General features: G+C 53.4%; 2 protein-coding genes across 2 annotated transcripts; one reads left to right on the forward strand and one right to left on the reverse strand.

Annotated features, from left to right (window-relative positions):
• Positions 1–754: 754 nt before the first annotated feature.
• Positions 755–2,417, forward strand: nprl3 (NPR3-like, GATOR1 complex subunit). Its single transcript, XM_078534886.1, has 2 exons — positions 755–945; positions 2,139–2,417. The coding sequence occupies exons 1-2, from the start codon at positions 767–769 to the stop codon at positions 2,302–2,304; spliced, it is 345 nt and encodes a 114-aa protein (XP_078391012.1). The 5' UTR covers positions 755–766; the 3' UTR covers positions 2,305–2,417.
• Positions 2,418–7,958: 5,541 nt separating this feature from the next.
• On the reverse strand, positions 7,959–19,792 carry LOC144672889 (transmembrane and coiled-coil domains protein 1-like). Its single transcript, XM_078534890.1, has 4 exons — positions 19,649–19,792; positions 12,169–13,019; positions 10,283–10,418; positions 7,959–8,278 (listed from the first exon to the last, which is right to left on the reverse strand). The coding sequence occupies exons 1-4, from the start codon at positions 19,691–19,693 to the stop codon at positions 7,976–7,978; spliced, it is 1,335 nt and encodes a 444-aa protein (XP_078391016.1). The 5' UTR covers positions 19,694–19,792; the 3' UTR covers positions 7,959–7,975.
• Between the last annotated feature and the right edge of the window lie 856 nt (positions 19,793–20,648).

The raw sequence follows: 20,648 nt of genomic DNA on the forward strand, positions 1-20,648 counted from the left end.
GGCTGGGGCTCCCTCTCTCTCTCTCTCTTGGCTCCGTTCTCCCTCTCTGCTCTCTCTCTCTCCTCTCTCCTTCTCTCTCTCTCTCCTCTCTCCTTCTCCTCTCTCTCTCTCTGGCTCCCTCTCCTCTCTGTCTCTCTTGCTGTCTCTCTCTCTCTCTCTCTCTGGCTCTCCCTCTCTCTCTCTCTCTCTGGCTCCCTCTCTCTCTCTCTCTCTCTCTCTGGCTCCCCTCTCTCTCTCTCTCTCTGGTTCCCTCTCTCTCTCTCTCTCTTCTCTGGTTCCCTCTCTCTCTCTCTCTCTGGCTCCCTCTCTCTCTCTCTCTCTGGCTCCCTCTCTCTCTCTCTCTCTGGCTCCCTCTCTCTCTCTCTCTGGCTCCCTCTCTCTCTCTCTCTCTCTGGCTCCCTCTCTGTCTCTCTGTGTCTCTCTCTCTTCTCTCTCTCTCTGGGCTCTCCCTCTCTCTCTCTCTCTCTCTCTCTCTCTCCCTCCCTTTCTCTCTTTAACCATGTATCTCTTGTCCAAGCCTCGTGCACCTAAAATCTCAACGACATGTTGAATTTTGTTTGAGAACGACACACACACCCCATGCCGCTGTTTTGCTGTTACGTTGTCGGCCTGTAATCTGCTCCCTTTGTGCTTAAGAGTTTTTTTTAATTATTCGCCTCTTCCTGGAATTGTTATTTTATCTCCTGCCCCCCCCCCCACCACCACCACCACCACACTCCCTCACACTTTGACTCTCTGACCCTCTCCTCCAGCCAGCAGCGACGACATGACCCTGACCAGCCCGAGCATGGACAACTCCAGCGCTGAGCTCCTTCCCGGAGGTGACTCGCCCTTGAACAAGCGCATGACCGAGAACCTGCTGGCCAGCTTGTCCGACCACGAGAGGAAAATGATCCAGAACATTCCGGCCGCCCAGAACCCAGAGGACCTGCGGATGCTTGCAAAGTAGGAGCGGCGAGCGGGGGTGGTGGTGGTGGGGGTCCGAGAGCGGGTGGGCAGTATGGGGGGGGGATCGAGGGCATGATGGTTGGGGGCATGAGAGGCCGGCGAGCGTTGGAGGGGGGATCGAGAGCAGGTGAGTGAAATGGAGGGTGGGGGGCAAGAGAGTGGGCAAGATGGGAGGGTGTGAGAGTGGGTGGGCTCAAGAGCGGGCGAGTGGGGGGGTCGTGTGAGTGAGCAGGTGGGGTGGGTGCGTGAGAGCGGGCGAGAGTGCAGTTTGTAAAGTGTTTCCAGTAGCTTCTCCCATCCCCCTTCCCCTCCTCCTCCTCCATGTGCCTCAGTTGGCGAATACACCAATCCCCAGTGGGTGTCCGTGTCTCTATACTCGGTGAGGGGGGAGGGGGTGGGGGAGAGATCTCTTATCCCCCCATAACCACCTCCGACAAGCCAGCGTTCACTATCAAGACGCAAGGTGCCAGTCTGGAGGATGTGACTGGGCAGCGCGATGCCCCACCTGCCCGAACATCCGACGGGCACTCGCTCCCTCGGCTTGCGCTCGAAGACTGGCCGAGCGGGTGGAGGTGGGGGGGACCGGAGAGTAGAGCGGGACCCGTGGAAGCGAGATTCGAGGAGGGCCCTTCAGGGGCAGGCAGAAGCCCCTAAACAAAGGCCGTTTCCCTTAAACAAAAGCCTCAAATAGAAACAGGAAAAAGGAAATCCCCCTGCAAATGCCGGGAAGTCCAGAAATAGCTGGAGACGCGCGCGAGATCAGTCAGCTATCTGCGTGACCCGTTTAACCCCACGTAACCTTTTGAAACCTCTTGGCCGCAGCTCTCCGGGAGCAGACGAAGTGGGGAGGTCCCACTCGAAACGTTCACCGTTCCAGACCCTCTCCTTATGTTTGCGGTAGAGTTTATTTCTCAGCCCAGGTGGGTCGGGCGGCTTGATGGTTTAAACGTGGGTGAAGGATGGTTGGCGCATTGGTGCTTGTGAGGCTGGCGATCCCTCTCGCCCGCCTGTCCCTCCCTCGCGCCTCCCAGCCCCGCCGCTCGCCCACACCTGCCCTCCCTCCCCCCCCCATTTTCCCCTCGCCCCCACCCGCACCCCCTCTCCTTCACCCCCACAACTGACTATTTGTCTGTCTGTCTCACTCACTCTCTCCGTGTGTGTGTCTGTCTCCCTCTCCCTCTCCTTTTCAGGCTCTTGCATTATTTTCGCGGGCGCCATCACCTGGAGGAGATCATGTACAACGAGAACATGCGCCGCTCGGTGCTGCTGATGCTGATCGACAAGTTCCACAGCGTGCTCGTCCTCAGAAACCACGAAGACCCCATCATTTCAGTCTTTCAGTCTCCCTTTGTCTGACAGAGCCCCGGGTGGCACCAGTTCTCTTTTATCCCCCCCAAAAAAAAAATATATAAACCAAGGGACTCGGGTCAACGCCGGCCATCCGCTCCCCTGATCGCATTCTGAGCCGTCTTTTGTGCGTCTGTTTTGTTTTACCCTCCTCTAGCGCTGAGCGGTGTCGCTCGCGGTCCAACCGGTGTTCACTCCTGGGTACCGGCGAGAGGGATAGCTCACCTGGGGGCGTGCAGCCAGAGCCGAACCCCTCGGTCAAGAAAGGCCGTGACACTGGACGCAGCAGCGACAGGCCAGTCGGTTTAACCCTTCGAGGGTGCGGACAATAATCGCGGACATGCTTAAAGAAGTGAAGGAAAGGTGGGGCGGGGGAAGAGACTTGTTGAAGGCAAATTGTGTCCAGCTAAACTCGACTGAGCTTTTTGACGAGGCGCCAGAGAGGCTAATGCTGAGGGTGTGGCCTCCGTGCATTTCCAAATGGCGTTCGGTGAAGTGTACAACAGGCTTTCCAGCACAGTTAAAGGCCATGGAATAAAAGGGGCCATGGCAACATGAACACAGAATAACAGATACCCGGGAGGGAGTTACAGACTAGAATCTAATCGAGGGGTTCGGGGGGGGTTTATATATAGAATAACAGATACCCGGGAGTGAGTTACAGACTGGAATCTAATCGAGGGGTTCAGGGGGGGGTTTATATATAGAATAACAGATACCCGGGAGTGAGTTACAGACTGGAATCTAATCGAAGGGTTCGGGGGGGTTTATATATAGGATAACAGATACCCGGGAGTGAGTTACAGACTGGAATCTAATCTAAGGGTTCGTGGTGGCTTAAATATAGAATAACAGATACCCGGGAGTGAGTTACAGACTGGAATCTAATCGAGGGGTTCGGGGGTGGTTTATATATAGAATAACAGATACCTGGAAGTGAGTTACAGACTGGAATCTAATCGAGGGGTTTGGGGTGGTTTATATATAGAATAACAGATACCTGGGAGTGAGTTACAGACTGGAATCGAATCGAGGGGTTCAGTGTGTTTATATATAGAATAACAGATACCCGGGAGTGAGTTACAGACTGGAATCTAATCGAGGGGTTCGAGGTGGTTTATATATGGAATAACAGATACCCGGGAGTGAGTTACAGACTGGAATCTAATCGAGGGGTTCGGGGGGGGTTTATATATAGAATAACAGATACCCGGGAGTGAGTTACAGACTGGAATCTAATCGAGGGGTTCAGTGGGGGGTTTATATATAGAATAACAGATACCCGGGAGTGAGTTACAGACTGGAATCTAATCGAGGGGTTCGGGGGGGTTTATATATAGGATAACAGATACCCGGGAGTGAGTTACAGACTGGAATCTAATCTAAGGGTTCGTGGTGGCTTAAATATAGAATAACAGATACCCGGGAGTGAGTTACAGACTGGAATCTAATCGAGGGGTTCGGGGGTGGTTTATATATAGAATAACAGATACCTGGAAGTGAGTTACAGACTGGAATCTAATCGAGGGGTTTGGGGTGGTTTATATATAGAATAACAGATACCTGGGAGTGAGTTACAGACTGGAATCGAATCGAGGGGTTCAGTGTGTTTATATATAGAATAACAGATACCCGGGAGTGAGTTACAGACTGGAATCTAATCGAGGGGTTCGAGGTGGTTTATATATGGAATAACAGATACCCGGGAGTGAGTTACAGACTGGAATCTAATCGAGGGGTTCGGGTGTGGTTTATATATAGAATAACAGATACCCGGGAGTGAGTTACAGACTGGAATCTAATCGGGGGGGTTTATATATAGAATAACAGATACCCGGGAGTGAGTTACAGACTGGAATCTAATCGAGGGGTTCGGGGGGGGTTTATATGCAGAATAACAGAGACCCGGGAGTGAATTACAGACTGGAATCTTATCGAGGGGTTCGGGGGGGTTTATATGCAGAATAACAGATACCCGGGAGTGAGTTACAGACTGGAATCTTATCGAGGGGTTCGGTGGGGTTTATATGCAGAATAACAGATACCCGGGAGTGAGTTACAGACTGGAATCTAGTCGAGGGGTTCGGGGCTGGGGGGGGCTGTATATGGAATATGATAACTTTCACCCGTTCCACACCCCCAGTTCCACTCTCTGGATTTTTGGGAGCTTCCCTGTAGGGTTGGGGCTGGATTTGATTGTGCCGAATCAGAATGTTTGCTGGGTGAGATTTACCCGCCCTGCTATATTTTGGAGAGAAAGAAATGCCATTGCTTTGGGGCCCCCGGAGAGAACAAGAGGTCTCGGTGAAGGAAACAAGAAACCTCGAATTGTTACACACACCGACAGAGGGCCTGGCACCGGCGGGTGGGCTGGTGGGGGGAGGGGCCGGTGCCAGGGGGCTGGTGGGGGGAGGGGCCGGCACCATCGGGCTGGCTGGTGGGGGGAACTCCACTCCCGTCACCACCCTGCTACCGTGCAACCATACACGACTCACTGCCCGGTGTCCTGGCAGCAGTCATGATGCCCACATTCTGTGTCGCAGCTGTGCCAACTGCATTGGAGATGGCACGACAAACCGGCGGGCGGCTCACCTGATGACGAGGTCCATCTGCTGACCACGTTACCCCCTCGACTCAGGGGCACCACCCATGCAGACGCGGGCAGCAGTGCATGTCATGTAAACCAACCTGCCGCCCACAGCGATCGCGCAGACCACTGATTGGGGCACTCAAACACCTCCTCCGCCTGGAGAGCTCGTCAGGAGCCCCCGCGGCACTTGTCAAGGCTTGCGGTGGTCTGCTCCACGCTGCCTGGCGTTCAAGGGGGAGGTTGTCGAATCTCACGGCCGTAGATGCAAACGAGACAGCCGAGCATCTCCTCTGTCAGCTCAGAAAGGCCGAGGCACTGTCCCGCAGACCTCTAAATTACACCCGACAAGGTCAGGAGCTCATTGGCGGGGCGGAGCAGGAGGGTCCACCGACCGTCCACCAATCTGTGGCCCCAGGGGCAACGCGCGAAACACCTTGTAAGCCAATAAAATCGAAAGCGACAACAGGTCAGCCCATAGGATTTGGCATTTATTCGTAAGTTGTTTATACGGCACAGTGTGGACCGTTGGCGCGCTCGGAGGGAAGCTCCCTCGACGCCATCGCTCCTGGTGACGATCTGGCAGCAGCTCTGGGTGCTGGGCGGGAGAGCGGTGAAAGATTGAGGAGCGCCAGGGACAAAAATAAAAACAAAACCCACGAGAAAAGTTAGGCTGGAACCTTTCCGCGTTGCATAAGCTCTGCTTCCCTCCACCCCCCGACAACAAAGTAACGTTCCTTCTCCAGCGCTGGGACAGGCACCGTCTCCGCTCCCGAGCCTCTCGGCGTCGGGCATCGACTGGCCGGGAAGCCGCCGCGCCGGGGAAAGCCGCGCGCCCTTTGGTACGAGGCGTGGACCAGGAGTGTGAAACGTCGAACAGGCTCGGACCCGCAGAGGCGAACCGAGAGGGGAGGAGGCGGGGAGAGGAGGGGGGAGTGGGGAGGGCGGAAGAACAACAGAGGCTCGGACCACCAGTGTTTTCCCAGTGTCCCCTGGCTCCAGGCTGGGGGCTGAAGGACTGCTCACCTCGCACCCTTGTTGAGAGAGGGATGGACCGAGCAAGTGCAGCCTAACTTTGGCGCTGAACCGATTATTCGGGGCGGGGGAGGGTGGAAGAAAAAGTTCTGAGGGACGGTGCTCGGTCACCTGCAGGAAAGTGGCAGCAAGGTTCCTAAACGGGTTGGGCGACAGCAAGCAAGAGGATAAAAGGATGCGAGAGTGGGGTGTTTTTTTTAATTATTTGGTTCACTGGAAGATTGGGATTCTGCGGGGCTCAGGCGTTGGGGCCCCCTTGTGGCCTGTGGTATCTACCAATGATTTAAACTCGAATGTCGGAGACATGATTAAGAGGTTTGCAGGCGGTACAAAAATTGGCCACGTTTGTTGACAGGGGAAAGACAGAATCGGCGGAGTATTCATTGAATGGCGATAGATTGTACATCAACCTTCCCCAAAGGGACCTGGGTGCCCTTGTACACTTGAAAGCAAGCATGCAGGCGCCGTAAGAGTTAAGTTGGACTTCATTGCGAGAGGACCTGAGTACAGGAGCAAGGCTGTCTTACTGCAGTTGTACAGGGCCTTGGTGAGACCACACCTGGAGTATTGCGTGCAGTTTTGGTCCCCTTAGCTAAGAAAGGATACACTTGCCACAGAGGGAGTGCAGCGAAGGTTCACCAGACTGATTCCCGGGATGGCAGGATTGTCGTATGAGGAGAGATTCGGCCAACTCGGCCTGTAGTCCCTGCAGTTTAGGAGATTGAGAGGGGATCTCACTGAAACGTATAAAATTCTGATAAGGATGGACAGACTGGATGCAGGGATGATGTTTCCTCTGGGCTGGAGGGGGGGTCTAGAAGAAGGGGGTCACAATCTCAGGATACGGGGTAGACCATTTAGGACTGAGATGAGGAGAAACTTCTTCACTCAGAAGGTGGTGAACCTGTGGGATTCTCTACCACGGAAGGCTATGGAGGCCAAGTCACTGAAGGAAAAAGATAGATTTCTGGACTCTAAAGGTGTCGGGTATGAGGGGAGCGCAGGAGTACGGTGTTGAGGTAGAGGATCAGCCATGATCATATTGAACAGCGGAGCAGGCTCGAAGGGCCGAATGACCACCTCCTGCTATTTTCTATCTTTCTATGAGGTAGCTGTAGGCTGCATCGATGAGCCGGTCAAGGGTAGGGAGTGGACAAGTATCGAGTTGAATTCAATCTGTAGGGTGTGGGGCGATACTGCTGGGGAGGACGAGCGAGGCCAGGAGATGGACAACATATTAGACGATTGTGACAAGTGCAGAGAGGCCTTGGAGTGAAGGCCCAGAGATCCCTGAAGGCGGGTAGGAGAGGGAGATGAGATCATTGGGAAGGAATTGAGTTATAAGCTGAGACCGAGAGGGCAGAGAGGCTACGCTAAGAGCTGTACAAACGATTGTCAGGCGGCAGCTGGAGTGCTCCATCCGTTTCTGGTCGCTGCATTCCAAGGGCAGATGTGATCGCACTCGAGGGAGAGAGAACGAGAGCGCACTGAGGAGATTTATGAGTACGTTGCCAGGAATGGAGAACTCCAGTGACGAGGAAAGATTGGCGAGGCTGAGGGTTCGGTTTCTTGGGATCTTCAACTGCGTCATTCTGAAGGGCATCTAAAAAGAGTGGATAGGGAAGGACCCTCTTGCCTTGTTGGCCAGAGAGGTCAGTAGACCAGGGAACGTGAAGTCATTGGGAGAAAGATGTGGAGTAATCTTTTCAACCAGATGGCAAAGTGTCGAGTTGACACAACCTCGTCGGGGATCTGGAACTCACAAGAGGGTGGTTGGAGGCAAGAACCACCATTACATGGAAGACGTACGTGGGCAAGTTCATATCTTCGGAGCGAGAGCTGGAAGGGTGGATTAGAGATGGGTGGCTCTTTTCCCAGCCAGCACAGGCCGGACGGGCTGAATGGCCTCCTTTGTGGCTCGTGGATAACACCGCGATTCCGTGCTGCACAGTTGGCCGGCTCTCCTTAGCTCTACTGTTTAATCTGGTCAACTTGGGGTGGAGGGGGTAGCGGCGAGCCCCTTACCACAGCAACCCCACGCCCCCCCGGCACGCAGTGCTAGCGCCAGCGGAACATCAGCCGCCTGGGGGAAATGGCGGTGAAGAACTCCCAGTTGTGCCACATCAGAATCAGCAGCACGATGGCCACGCCAGTGCTGACCGTCCTCGCCCGGGTCTTAATGAAAGGGAGGATGATGGCCGATGCGGTGGACATCAGCATCAGGACGACGGCAAACATGATGAGCAGCAGGTTCATGGACTTCCCCAGCAGCTCCCTCGTGTTAACGTGGTCCAGGATCTCTCCCTGCTGCTGCTGCTGCTCCAGCCTGGTCATTTTGCTCTGGAAGCTCTCCAGCACCTCCTGTTGGAGAAGCAAAGAAGTCGACATTGACACAACCCGTGAGGGACGCGAAGCCATGAATCGCCGCTAAGTAGTTTCTCCAGCGCTAATGGGGCTAAAAGCTGACAAACCCCCAGCGTTTTGAAAGAGGCAGGCGTTGCATTGGTTTCCATCTTGCAAGATTTCCGACGCTCTGGAATCATCCCCATTGACCGGAAGATGGCAATTTTTAAATTCATTCCCGGGATGTGGGTGTCGCTGGCTGGGCCCAGCGTTTATTGCCCATCCCTAACTGCCCCTTGAGAAGGTGGGGGTGAGCTGCTGCCTTAAACCGCTGCAGCCCGTGTGGTGTAGGTACACCCACAGCACTGTTAGGGAGGGAGTACCAGGATTTTGACCCAGCGGCAGTGAAGGAACGGCCGATATATTTCCAAGTCGGGATGGTGTGGGGCTCGGAGGGGAACTTGCGGATGGTGGTCCCCATGTGTCTGCCGCCCTTGTCCTTCTAGACGGTAGCGGTCGTGGGTTTGGGCGGCGCTGTCGAAGGAGCCTTGGCGAGTTGCTGCAGTGCATCTTGTCGATGGTACACACACTGCTGCCCCTGTGCATCGGTGGTGGAGGGAGTGAATGTTGAAGAGGATGGAGTGCCCATCAATCGGGTTGCAAGTGCAACCCCGCTATTTAAGAAAGGTGAAGTTGGGGTGGGAGGGATCAAGAGAGAGAGAAAAAGTGGGAAATAATAAGCCGATCATCAGTAGGGAAAATGCTGGATACCTGTTAGGGATGTGATCACACAGCTCTTCGAAAATCCTGATACGATTGGGCAGAGTCAACAAGGATTTATGAAAGGGGAATGGTGTTTGACAAATTTGTTTTTTTTTGAGGCTGTAACTGGTAGGGTGGATAAGGGAGGAACCAGGATGTGGATCATTTCTCCATCCCTTTTTATAATACAGAGACCAGAACCATCCACGGTCACTGTCACTGTTTAAAAAAAATAAGGGGCCGCTCACTTAAGGCAGAGGCGAGGAGAAATTTTTCCTCTGAGGGTCATGAGTCTTTGGAACTCTCTTCCTCCAAAGGCGGTGGAAGCAGAGTCTTTGGATATTTTTTAAGGCAGAGCCGGATAGATTCTTGATTCACAAGGGGGTGAAATGGTATCGGGGGTGGGGGGGGTCGGCAGGAATGTGGGGTTGAAGTTACATTCAGATAAGCCATGATATTGAATGGCGGAGCAGGCTTGAGGGGCCGAGTGGCCTAATCCTAATTGGCATGTTCTCCTACAGAACCCAAATGTGTCATTCTGGGGCTCAGTTGGCAGTGTGCGCTCTCCCGCTCTCCTCCTGAGACTGAAGTTTGAGAGTTCAAGAACCTCCCCTCCAGGACTTGAGCACCTGTGTTAGAGCCACTCAGCTGTGGCTCAGTTCATAGCACCCTCACCTTTGAGTCAGAAGGTTGTGGGTTCGTGTCCCACTCCCAGAAAAAAAAAAGTCAAGAACTGTGAATGTACTCGAAAGAGTTACACCCAAGGCTCTTTGAACATCAACGCTTACAAAAATCCAGGACTTGAGCACCTCAATCTAGGCTGAGACGCCAGTGCAGTACCGAGGGAGTGCAACGCTGTCAGAAGCAACATTAAACCGAGCCCCTGTCTGCTCTCCCAGGCAGTTCTATTTGGAGGAGGGCGGCGGCGGGGGTGTGGGTGTTATCGTCAGAGTCCCAGCCAATATTTACTCTTCAATCGATGTGACAGAAGAAGAGAGAAGTCAATTGGTCATACTCACATTGTAGTTCGTGGTGGCCTGCTGTGCGCGTGTGTGTGTGTGTACATTGGCTGCTGGGCTCCTGCATTGCTAGTGACTACCCTTCACAAAAGGTCCCCCCACCTCACCCGCCCACGGCGAGTCTCACTACCGGCGGGGGAGGGGGGAAGGGCCCCCACCCTCTAGTCCCCGAATAGCCCAGCCTCCCCCCCCCCCCCCCTCCCACCCAAACGTGCCGATTCACGGCCGAGCTCGTACTGACCCAGATGTCCCTGCTGCTTTCGTATGACTGGTAGGCTATTTTCTCCTCCAGGCTGGCCAGCTCACTCTTGAGATTCTGGACCTCGTTCTGGTGCAGGTCTATCAGGTCGTTCATCTGGGCCTGCAGCTGGTTGGATCTAAAACATGGAAAAAGAGTCAAGTCATCTCCATGTTCCACAGGGAGCTCTCAAAAGAATCTGGGCAGCTGAGCGTTCCCCTTTTAAGGAGGACTATTGGGAACTCCAAGCCCATGACATGGGCCCAGTCGGCCATTTTGTTGCCTATAAAGCACCCACACACTGGCTACATCTCCGAGATCCCTTAAACTACCCCCCCCACTCTCGCACTCTCTCATTCTCCTTGCCATGGTTTAGCTGAATAATCCCAAAGGCACACCTTATTCCTTAACGCACTCTCATTCTCTTTGCCATGGGTTTGTCTTTAAGACCGAGTTAGATAGGTTCTTGATTGGTAAAGGGATCAAAGGTTACGGGGAGAAGGCGGGAGAATGGGGTTGAGAAACTTATCAGCCATGATTGAATGGCGGAGCAGACTCGATGGGCCGAATGGCCTAATTTCTGCTCCTACGTCTTAAAAAAAAAATTAAAAATGGGTTAGCTCAATAGCTCCAACAGCGCCACCCTCCCCGCTCCCCTCACTTTCCGGAGTATGGAATAGGGAAATGTGATTCACTTTGGTAGGAGGAATGGGGAAATGAAATGTTTGCACGTTGATTTTTCAAAGGGATTTAGGCGCCCTTGTCCGTGAAGCTCAAGATTCATACACGGGTGTAACAAGCAAAGGTGAAGGCAAATGGCCTTTTATGGCAAAGGGGTTGGCGTATCAGACTAAGGAAGTCCTGTTCCAGTTGCGCAGGGCTTTGGGGTGAGACTATGCGTAGGAGTCCTGATCTCCTTACCGAAGGAAGGGTATCCTGAACCTAGGGAGGGTGCAACTAATGGATTCACTGCTCAGATGGCGGGGCTACCTAAGTGAGGCGCTGTTGTGTAGAATAGGCCGAGGCTGACTGGAGTTTCGAAGGGTGAGAGGTCATCTCACTGAAACGTACGAAGTACCGAGAGGGTTTGACAGGGTCGACGCCGAGAAGCTGTTTCGCCAGTGACTGGAGAGTCCAGAACGAGTGGCCAGGGGGGGTGGGGGTGGGGGTGGGGTGGGTCTCAGGATAAGGGGTCGGACTTTTTCGATCAGCCAATGCCACACGTTGGCAAGCTGAATACTGTGTGCAGTTTTGGCCTCCTTATTTACGGAATTCTGGAGACGCGTTGGAGGTGGTACAGAGGAGGTTCACTGGACTGAGACCCGGAACGGGTGGGTTGTCTGATGAGGAAAGGTTGGACAGACTGGGCTTGTTTCCACTAGAGTTTAGAAGAGTGAGGGCGAGGGGGGGGTGACTTGATTGAAGTCTACAAGATCCTGAACGGCCTTGACAAGGTGGACGTGGGAAAGGACGTTTCCACTTGTGGGTGAGTCCAGAACTAGTTGCTTTAAAATTGGGGGTCGCCCTTTTAGGACAGAGATCAGGAGGGATTTTTTTTCTCTCCAAGGGTTGTGCGACTTTGGAACTCTCTGCCTCTGGAGGCCGGGGGAGTGGGGGTCATTGAATATTTTTTAAGGCGGAGGTAGATAGATTCTAGGTAGGCAAGGGAATCGAAGGAGTTAGATGGGAATGTGGGACTCGAAACACAGACAGATCAGCCACGATCTTACTGAACAGCGGAGCGGGCTCAAGGGGCCGAATGGCCTATCTCATCACCCTATTTCGTGTGGCCAAGAGCGGGCGCGCTGCTGTGACCTCTCTTGCGGAGGTCACTCCTTGCGGGGGGAAAAGTGGGGAGAAAACTGGTGGAAGGGGTAATGGACAAATACCTATATTTCTCCTCTTGTAGGGACTCTTCAAAGGCTGCGTAATGCTGATTGTATTGCTCTGCAATGTTCTTAAAGCTTAGCTCTAAATTTAATTGGGTTTCCTTGATCTCGGTCAGCTCCTCCAGTATGGATAGATAGCCGATGTGTTGCCTCTCCAGGGAGTTGATCCTGGATGTTTTAACGCCGAAGTTAAGTCCCATTAAGTCTTGTAAGTCCTCCGAGTAGTTTGTCATCATGGAGTACGTGTCGTGCGGCATTCCTGATGTTTGCGGCTGATTGCCGTTGTGATACGGGGAGCTGAATGAGCCTTGGGCCTTCCTGGACAAGTGCGCCTCCAACTCTGAGTGAAGCAGGGCGTTGGCCCGGGTCGTGCTGGCTTCGCTGAGGAGCGGGGACTCCAGCCGGGCCTCCTCCTGCAGGTAGCCGCTCCTCGCCCCCTGGTGCCGCTGCAGCGTGGGGTCCTTCTCCTGCAGGAGGCCCACCTCCCTGTCCAGCTGCTGCTGCCGCTTGGTGTAGCTGTCCAGCCTCCGCTGGAGCTCGGCGATGATGGAGGACAGGTAATGGTTCTTCTTCTCGAAGGCCTGCTTGAGGCGGAAGGCTTGGGCCTGGTCGGTGTGGGAGATGAGGTGCAGGTACTCGGAGACGTTGGCGCTGCGGCTGGCCTGCTTCACGCGGAGCTCCTCGGTGACTTTCAGCACCTTCTGCTGGACCAGGGCCTGCTCTGTCTTCAGCCTCTCCAAGATGGCCGCCGCCTCTTGCTGCTCGGGCACCACCGCGTTGAGGCTCTCGTCCGGGCTGAGGTTGATCGGGCTGGGCGTCGGCGCCAAGCTGACCACTTCCGCCTGCTCGGCCTGAAAGAGAAAGAAAGCCCGAGAGAGAGGAAAAAAGTGCGCACTCTTAGTTGGCATAATCAAAGCCCCTTCGAAACAACGACCCCCAAAGCCTAGCGACGCGCCTCGAGACAGCTGCTCCCAAACCCGTGACCTCTACCCTCCAGAAGGGGCAGCAGGCGCTTGGGAACACCGCCACCTGCGAGTTCCCCTCCGAGCCCCTGACTTGGAACTATATATCGGCCGTTCCTTCACTGTCGCTGGGTCCAAATCCTGGAACTCTCCCTCCCTAACAGCGAGGCGGGAGAACCTACACCCACACGGGGACTGCAGCGGTTCAAGAAGGCGGCTCACCACCACCTTCTAGAGGGGCAATTAGGGATGGGCAATAAATGCTGGACCCCCACCAACGACGCCCACATCCCGTGAAAGAATTTTTTAAAATCTCTACGTTGGGAGGGAAGAAGGTTTCTACAGTGATATTGTGAAGCGCTGTTTTACACAGAGAATCGTAAAGCCTACCCCAAAAAAACTAGGTTGTGATTGTTGTTTTTCAGGGTGGGATATTAAGGGTCACGGCGCCAAATTGGGTTAAGATGCAGATGAACCGTGATCGAACTGAGGGGCGGAGCAGGCTGGAGGGGCTGAATGGCCTTTTTTAAAAAAACATTTTGTGGGATTTGGGCATTTGTTGCCCGTCCCTAATTGCCCTTGAGCTGAGTGGCTTGATAGGACCACTTCAGGGGGGCAGTTAAAAGTCAACCACATTGCCGTGGGGTCTGGAGTCACACGTAGGCCAGACTGGGTAAGGAATGCAGAGTTCCTTCCCTAAAGGGACATTAGTGAACCAGATGGGGTTTTACGACACTTGATTTTCTCTAAATTAATTCATGGGACGTGGGCGTTGCTGGCTAGACCAGCATTTATTGCCCATCCCTAATTACCCCTTCAGAAGGTGGTGGTGAGCTGCTTTATTGAACCGCTGCAGTCCCATGTGGTGTAAGTACACCCACAGTGCTGTTAGGGAGTGAGTTCCAGGATTTTGACCCAGCGACAGTGAAGGAACGGCTGACATCTTTCCAAGTCGGGATGGTGAGTGGCTCGGAGGGGAACTTGCAGGTGGTGGTGTTCCCCATGTGTCTGTTGCCCTTGTCCTTCTAGATGGTAACAGTCATGGGTTTGGAAGGTGCAGTCAAAGGAGCCTTGGTGAGTTCCTGCAGTGCATCTTGTAGATGGTACATACTGCTGCTACTGTGCATCGATGGTGGAGGGAGTGAATGTTTGTAAATCAGGTGCCAATCAAGCGGGGCTGCTTTGTCCTGGATGGTGTCAAGCTTCTTGAGTGTTGTTGGAGCTGCACTCATCCAGGCAAGTGGAGAGAATTCCATTGCACTCCTGACTTGTGCCTTGTGTAAGGAACATTTTTTTATTTCTGTTGGACTGGAGATTGGAATTACATTGGCTGCAGGTTGAAAGACATGCCCACTGGAACAGGATGAGAGATATATACAATGTTGCAGTCCGTGAAAGACAGGCTGGTGCCTGAAAGGAGTCCTGGACCAAGGGAGCTGCCTGACAACAACATTTTAATTGGCTCCTGACCAGGTGACCAGGTTTTGTGTGAGACCAGAGCAGAATAGCTCCTAGCCTGAAAGAAATAAGACCTAAAACCTCTTTCTCCAGTATGTGGAAGATTCCAGTAGTTCCACAATAATAGCTAGCTGTTTTTTTTCCTATCCTCCTATCTCTATAAACCTGCTCTCTCTCTCTCTCTCTCTCTGAAAACCCCTGTCAAGAGGAAAAGGGGAAAATCACTGTTGGAGACATTGAAAGGCAAGTGCTTAACCGGTGAAATAAATACAGAAAGTGCTGGGAAGACCACCTCGTGTCATCAACAAGAACGGAAAGGAATTTGGAAGACATCGATCAAAACCAACCCATCGAATCCTGTACTCTGGACTGGTGCTATTGAACTATTTTATCTCACTCATAAAATCCATGGTTTTGTTGTCCTATATGTGTGGAGGGATTTAAGAAGGGGGGGCGTAGAGGGAATTTATGGTGTTAGAAGTTAGCAGTTCATATTTCTTTCTTTTGCCACTGGTTAATGACAGTTTGATAAACAGTTGTTTGTTAAGTTTACAAAGCTGGCGCTCGTATTCTGTTTTAAATTAAACAGTTAGGTAGGTTGATCAAACCTTTTCACCTTTCTCACGGCTCGGGGAGCAGTGGGGCTCGATATTACAGCGCACTATCCCCAGGGAGCCGTGACACTTGTAAACGGTGGACCGGCTCTTGGGGAGTCAGGAGGTGAGTTACTCGCTGCAGGATTCCCAGCCTCTGACCTGCTCCTGTAGCCACAGTATTTATATGGCTGGGTCCAGTTCAGTTTCTGGTCAATGGTAACCCCCCTCTCCCCAGGATGTGGACAGTGGGGGGGATTCAGGGATGGTAATGCTATAGAACGTCAAGGGGCGATGGTTAGATTCTCTTGTTGGAATTGGCACTGACTGACACTTGTGTGGCGTGAATGTTACTTGCCGTAACCATGGTCACCGTCTCTGAGACTGGCTTTCAATCCCAGGTTTTATTAAATTGAATTTAAATTCCACCAGCTACCGTGGTGGGATTTGAACCCGTGTTCCCCAGAACGTTGGTCTGGGCCTCTTGGATTACTAGCCCACTCGGCCACCGTCTTCATGTTCCGGTGTAGTGCGTCCCCTTGCATGCGTTTCACGGATAGAACAAACTTGAACGCCTCATGAGAAGCATTTACTGGTCTCTTTGGAGGCGCTGGCCCTGTCCGCAGACAGCATTCCGCAGCTGCGCAGGTTAGGGAAAACGCAGGCCTTCCCTACTTAGTCAACTTCCCAATCTTTTAACTGATTCCCTGAGTAAGGAGCAATAAGCGTAAGTCCAAGAGGAGGGAAATGTTGGACACCGTGCTTTGAGTTTGACAAGCGCGGGCTGGCTGGTTACAGTCAGTACTTTGCCTGTTGCGAACAGGCAAAGGGACGCGCCATTTGATACGATCCACCAATATGTAGCGTCTGACATTAGGTGCGATGCCGCCGTTGGATAGCGCTTGCTGAACAAACCTGCGTGTGCTAAGAATTATACGAACAACCAATTTAAGATTATCAGCCGGGCTCACGGTGTGGCTCACTTACACGTGCTAGAAGCCACCTATATTCACACACAGGGCCTTGCCCTTTGCAAACAGAGCATGCCCACACATTGCGCCTTTTTCAAATAAACAAAACCTTAGGGGACAGCCATTCTCTGGTTCATTCCCCCGGCAATGTCGTGACCGGAGTCGACCTGCCTGGTTTCAATTTGAACAAATTGGCAATTGACTGTTCCCTGGAGCTATCTCCGTGGCAAAGCCTCTACCAATCAAAGTCCACTTGCCAACCAATCAGCACTCTCATCTCGTGCAGTATAAATTGTTGTTCCCTTTACAATTGGTATTCTCGTCAATTGTCCTGATGGGGACAAGATTTATTTCCAGCTTTTTTCTAACTTGTGTCCTACCAAACTATTTAATTTGTTTTTTTTTAGTTTTGGACAGGGGCGGAGGGGGGTGTGGAGGGTGGGGTTGAAGGTGCCATAGGTCACAGGGAGTTCAGCCGCATTCAGCTGAGCAAGTGATGGGTATGGGAGTGTTCTTGGCTCTGGCAACCAGACATAAACTATCGAAACCACTCTCACTTCCGGCATTCAGTGCAGCCGTCTGTAAACAGGAAGGCACGTGCCCACACACCGACACTGGCTCGTTTTTGTATCCAGCCCAGGCACCCCCGCCCAGCTCAGAAGAAAGGACATTCATTTCTCCAGTGCCTTTCGCCACCTCAGGACTCCCCCTCTCCCCAACCCCACACCTCCACCCCCAATCCAAAAAGCGATTCACTGCCAATGGAGATACTCTTGAAGCGCGGTCCCTTGTTGTAAGGTAGGAAACGCGGGCAGCCAATTTGTGCGCAGGAAGTTCCTGCGAGCCGCAATGTGATCAAAGACCAGATCACCGGCGACGGTGGCTGAGGGATATACACTTGGCCGCAGGAAACCCGGGGAGAAATCCCTCTCCCCTTCCCCGCTCTTCTTCCAGTGGGCGAGGGTTGATGTCTTGGGGTGGGTGACCCTCTCTGCCATCGTTGACTGGCCATCGACTGAACTAATGCCCTGGGGAACTGGGTTCAAATCCTGCCACGGCTGATGGTGGAAATAAAAATCTGGAATTAAAAGACCATGAAACTATTGCCAATATTTGTAAAACGTGCCCTGTGGGGCCTTCTGACTCCAGGCCCACAGCAGTGCGGGTGACTCTTAAATGCCCTATGAACAAAGGCAACGAGGGACGAGTAATAACTGCTGGCCTGGCCAGCGATGCCCACATCCTATGGACGACTATTTTTTTAAAAATGCACAGCGCTCCGAGTGTGGGCTAACCGAGGGATACGGAGACCGGAACTGTGCACAGCGCTCCGAGTGTGGTCTAACCGAGGGATACGGAGACCGGAACTGTGCACGGTGCTCCGAGAGTGGTCTAACCGAGGGATACGGAGACCGGAACTGTGCACGGTGCTCCGAGTGTGGGCTAACCGAGGGATACGGAGACCGGAACTGTGCACGGTGCTCCGAGTGTGGTCTAACAGAGGGATACGGAGACCGGAACTGTGCACAGTGCTCCAAGTGTGGGCTAACCGAGGGATATGGCGACCGGAACTGTGCACGGTGCTCCAAGTGTGGGCTAACCGAGGGATACGGAGACAGGAACTGTGCACGGTGCTCCGAGTGTGGTCTAACCGAGGGATACGGAGACCGGAACTGTGCACGGTGCTCCGAGTGTGGTCTAACCGAGGGATACGGAGACCGGAACTGTGCACGGTGCTCCGAATGTGGTCTAACCGAGGGATACGGAGACCGGAACTGTGCACGGTGCTCCGAGTGTGGTCTAACCGAGGGATACGGAGACCGGAACTGTGCACGGTGCTCCGCGTGTGGTCTAACCGAGGGATACGGAGACCGGAACTGTGCACAGTGCTCCGCGTGTGGTCGAACAGAGGGATACGGAGACCGGAACTGTGCACAGTGCTCCGAGTGTGGGCTAACTGAGGGATACGGAATAAAAAAAATGCCATGTTGGCCTTTATGACAAGGGGATTAAAGTACAGGATTAAAGAAGTCTTGCTTCAATTGTACCGGGCTTTGATGAGACCACACCTGGATTACCATCTGCAGATTTGGTTTCCTGACCTAAGGAGGGGTACTGGAGTTGTTATGACCAAGGTTCAGTGGGTTTGAGAGGGCTGTTGTTCTATGATGAGTAAGTTGGGCCAATATAGATGGATGAGAGCCGATCTCATTGAAACACACAAGATTCTTAAGGGGTTTGACAGGGTGGACACTGAGAGGTTGTTTCCACTGACCGGGGATCGAGAACTGGGGGAAAGGCTCTGGGCAAGAGCAGCCACTTAGGACTGGCATGAGAAATTTCTTCACTCAGAGTGGTGAATCCCTACCCCAGAGGGTTGTGGATGTTTCATCATTGAGTGCACAGGTCCGGTCTCTGTATCCCTCAGACCGCACTCGGAGCACTGTGCACAGTTCCGGTCTCCGTATCCCTCGGTTAGACCACACTCGGAGCACTGTGCACAGTTCCGGTCTCCGTATCCCTCGGTTAGACCACACTCGGAGCACCGTGCACAGTTCCGGTCTCCATATCCCTTGGTTAGACCACACTCGGAGCACTGTGCACAGTTCCAGTCTCCGTATCCCTCGGTTAGACCACACTCGGAGCACTGTGCACAGCTCCGGTCTCCGTATCCCTCAGTTAGACCACACTTGGAGCACTGTGCACAGTTCCAGTCTCCATATCCCTTGGTTAGACCACACCTGGAGCACTCTGCACAGTTCCAGTCTCCATATCCCTTGGTTAGACCACACCTGGAGCACTGTGCACAGTTCTGGACTCCGTATCTCTCAGTTAGACCACACTTGGAGCACTGTGCACAGTTCCAGTCTCCATATCCCTCGGTTAGACCACACTCAGAGCACTGTGCACATTTCCAGTCTCCATATCCCTCGGTTAGACCACACTCAGAGCACTGTGCACATTTCCAGTTTCCGTATCCCTCAGTTAGACCACACTTGGAGCACCGTGCACAGTTCCAGTCTCCATATCCCTCGGTTAGACCACACTCGGAGCACTGTGCACATTTCCAGTCTCCATATCCCTCGGTTAGACCACACTCGGAGCACTGGGCACAGTTCCGGTCTCCTTATCCCTCGGTTAGACCACACTCGGAGCACTGTGCACAGTTCCGGTCTCCGTATCCCTCAGTTAGACCACACTTGGAGCACTGTGCACAGTTCCAGTCTCCATATCCCTCGGTTAGACCACACTCGGAGCACTGTGCACAGTTCCGGTCTCTGTATCCCTCAGTTAGACCACACCTGGAGCACTGTGCACAGTTCTGGGTCTCGGTATGTTGAACGACATCAAGGCACTGCCAAAGGTGCAAAAGTGATTCACAGGACCGAGGGGTGGTAACACTGAGGAAAGGACCAACAGGCTTTTTCTCTAGAAGAGACAGTCAAAGAGTGACATGATAGACCTTAAAAAAAGGACAATAGGCTTCGGTACTTACTTTGACACTGCAGGGCCTCTTCCTCAGGCTGAACCGGTATACCATGGTGCTAACAGTGCTGGGGGAGAGGGCAAAGCGGCGGGTTGTGAGAAATGCAGACTTAGGTGTGAGCTACGGGGGGGGTTGGGGGCGGGGCAGACGTGCGTGGGGCGTCTCCTCACCCCTCGTCCGAGCTCTGCCGCCTCGGCACCCCTCTGCTCCCCACCCCCCCCACCCCACCTCCTCCTCTCCTCCCCACCAGCACGGGCGTGCAAAGCTGCCTTCCAAACAACTCCTGCTTGCTGAGCAAGGTCTGTCAGGAGCAGCTGAGCTTTGCTATATCATTTCCTCTCCAGCTGTGGAGCCAGCCCATGTGTGGCTGTGGTTTAGCATCGACTAGCATTGTGACGTCTCTCTGTGCCCCTTTGCAAGTATTTAAAGATGTGGTTTTGCAAGTTAACAGAACAATAATATCATTCGCCGACTTCCTCTATCCCCCGCCGAGGAACTCTCCTGAATTGTTATCGTGCTACGGTTTGTCCTCATCTGGCCATCTTAAACCTGGTAAAATGCCTCCGAGCTGATCACAGGAGTGTAACTCAGGCAGAATATAATATGTGGGGAGGCATCAGGGACAGGTAACGAAAGGTTCCATCAAAGAGGTCGGTTTTTAAGGAGCTTCTTAAAGAGAGAGAGGCGGAGAGGTTTAGGGAGGTAGTTCCAGAGCTGAGGCCCCCTCCCCAGGCAGCTGAAGGCCCGGCCGCCAATGGCGGAGCGATGGGAATCGGGGGGATGCTGGAGAGGCCGGAATTGGAGGAGCGCAGAGATCTCGGGAGGGTTGCAGGAGGTTACAGAGATGGGGAGGGGTGTAGGGGCTGGAGGAGGTTACAGAGATGGGGAGGGGTGTAGGGGCTGGAGGAGGTTACAGAGATAGGGAGGGTTGTAGGGGCTGGAGGAGGTTACAGAGATAGGGAGGGTTGTAGGGGCTGGAGGAGGTTACAGAGATAGGGAGGGGTGTAGG

This window comes from Cetorhinus maximus, unplaced genomic scaffold (genome assembly GCF_964194155.1).
Source record: "Cetorhinus maximus unplaced genomic scaffold, sCetMax3.hap1.1 HAP1_SCAFFOLD_138, whole genome shotgun sequence".
Lineage (NCBI taxonomy): Eukaryota > Metazoa > Chordata > Chondrichthyes > Lamniformes > Cetorhinidae > Cetorhinus > Cetorhinus maximus.

Coding starts and splice junctions, on each gene's coding strand:
- nprl3 (XM_078534886.1), top strand. CDS start 767: ATGACCCTGACCAGCCCGAGCATGGACAACTCCAGCGCTGAGCTCCTT. Junction 946..2,138: donor GACCTGCGGATGCTTGCAAA/GTAGGAGCGGCG, acceptor TCTCCTTTTCAG/GCTCTTGCATTATTTTCGCG.
- LOC144672889 (XM_078534890.1), bottom strand. CDS start 19,693: ATGGTATACCGGTTCAGCCTGAGGAAGAGGCCCTGCAGTGTCAAA. Junction 13,020..19,648: donor AGAGGCCCTGCAGTGTCAAA/GTAAGTACCGAA, acceptor TTTCTCTTTCAG/GCCGAGCAGGCGGAAGTGGT. Junction 10,419..12,168: donor CTACAAGAGGAGAAATATAG/GTATTTGTCCAT, acceptor TCCATGTTTTAG/ATCCAACCAGCTGCAGGCCC.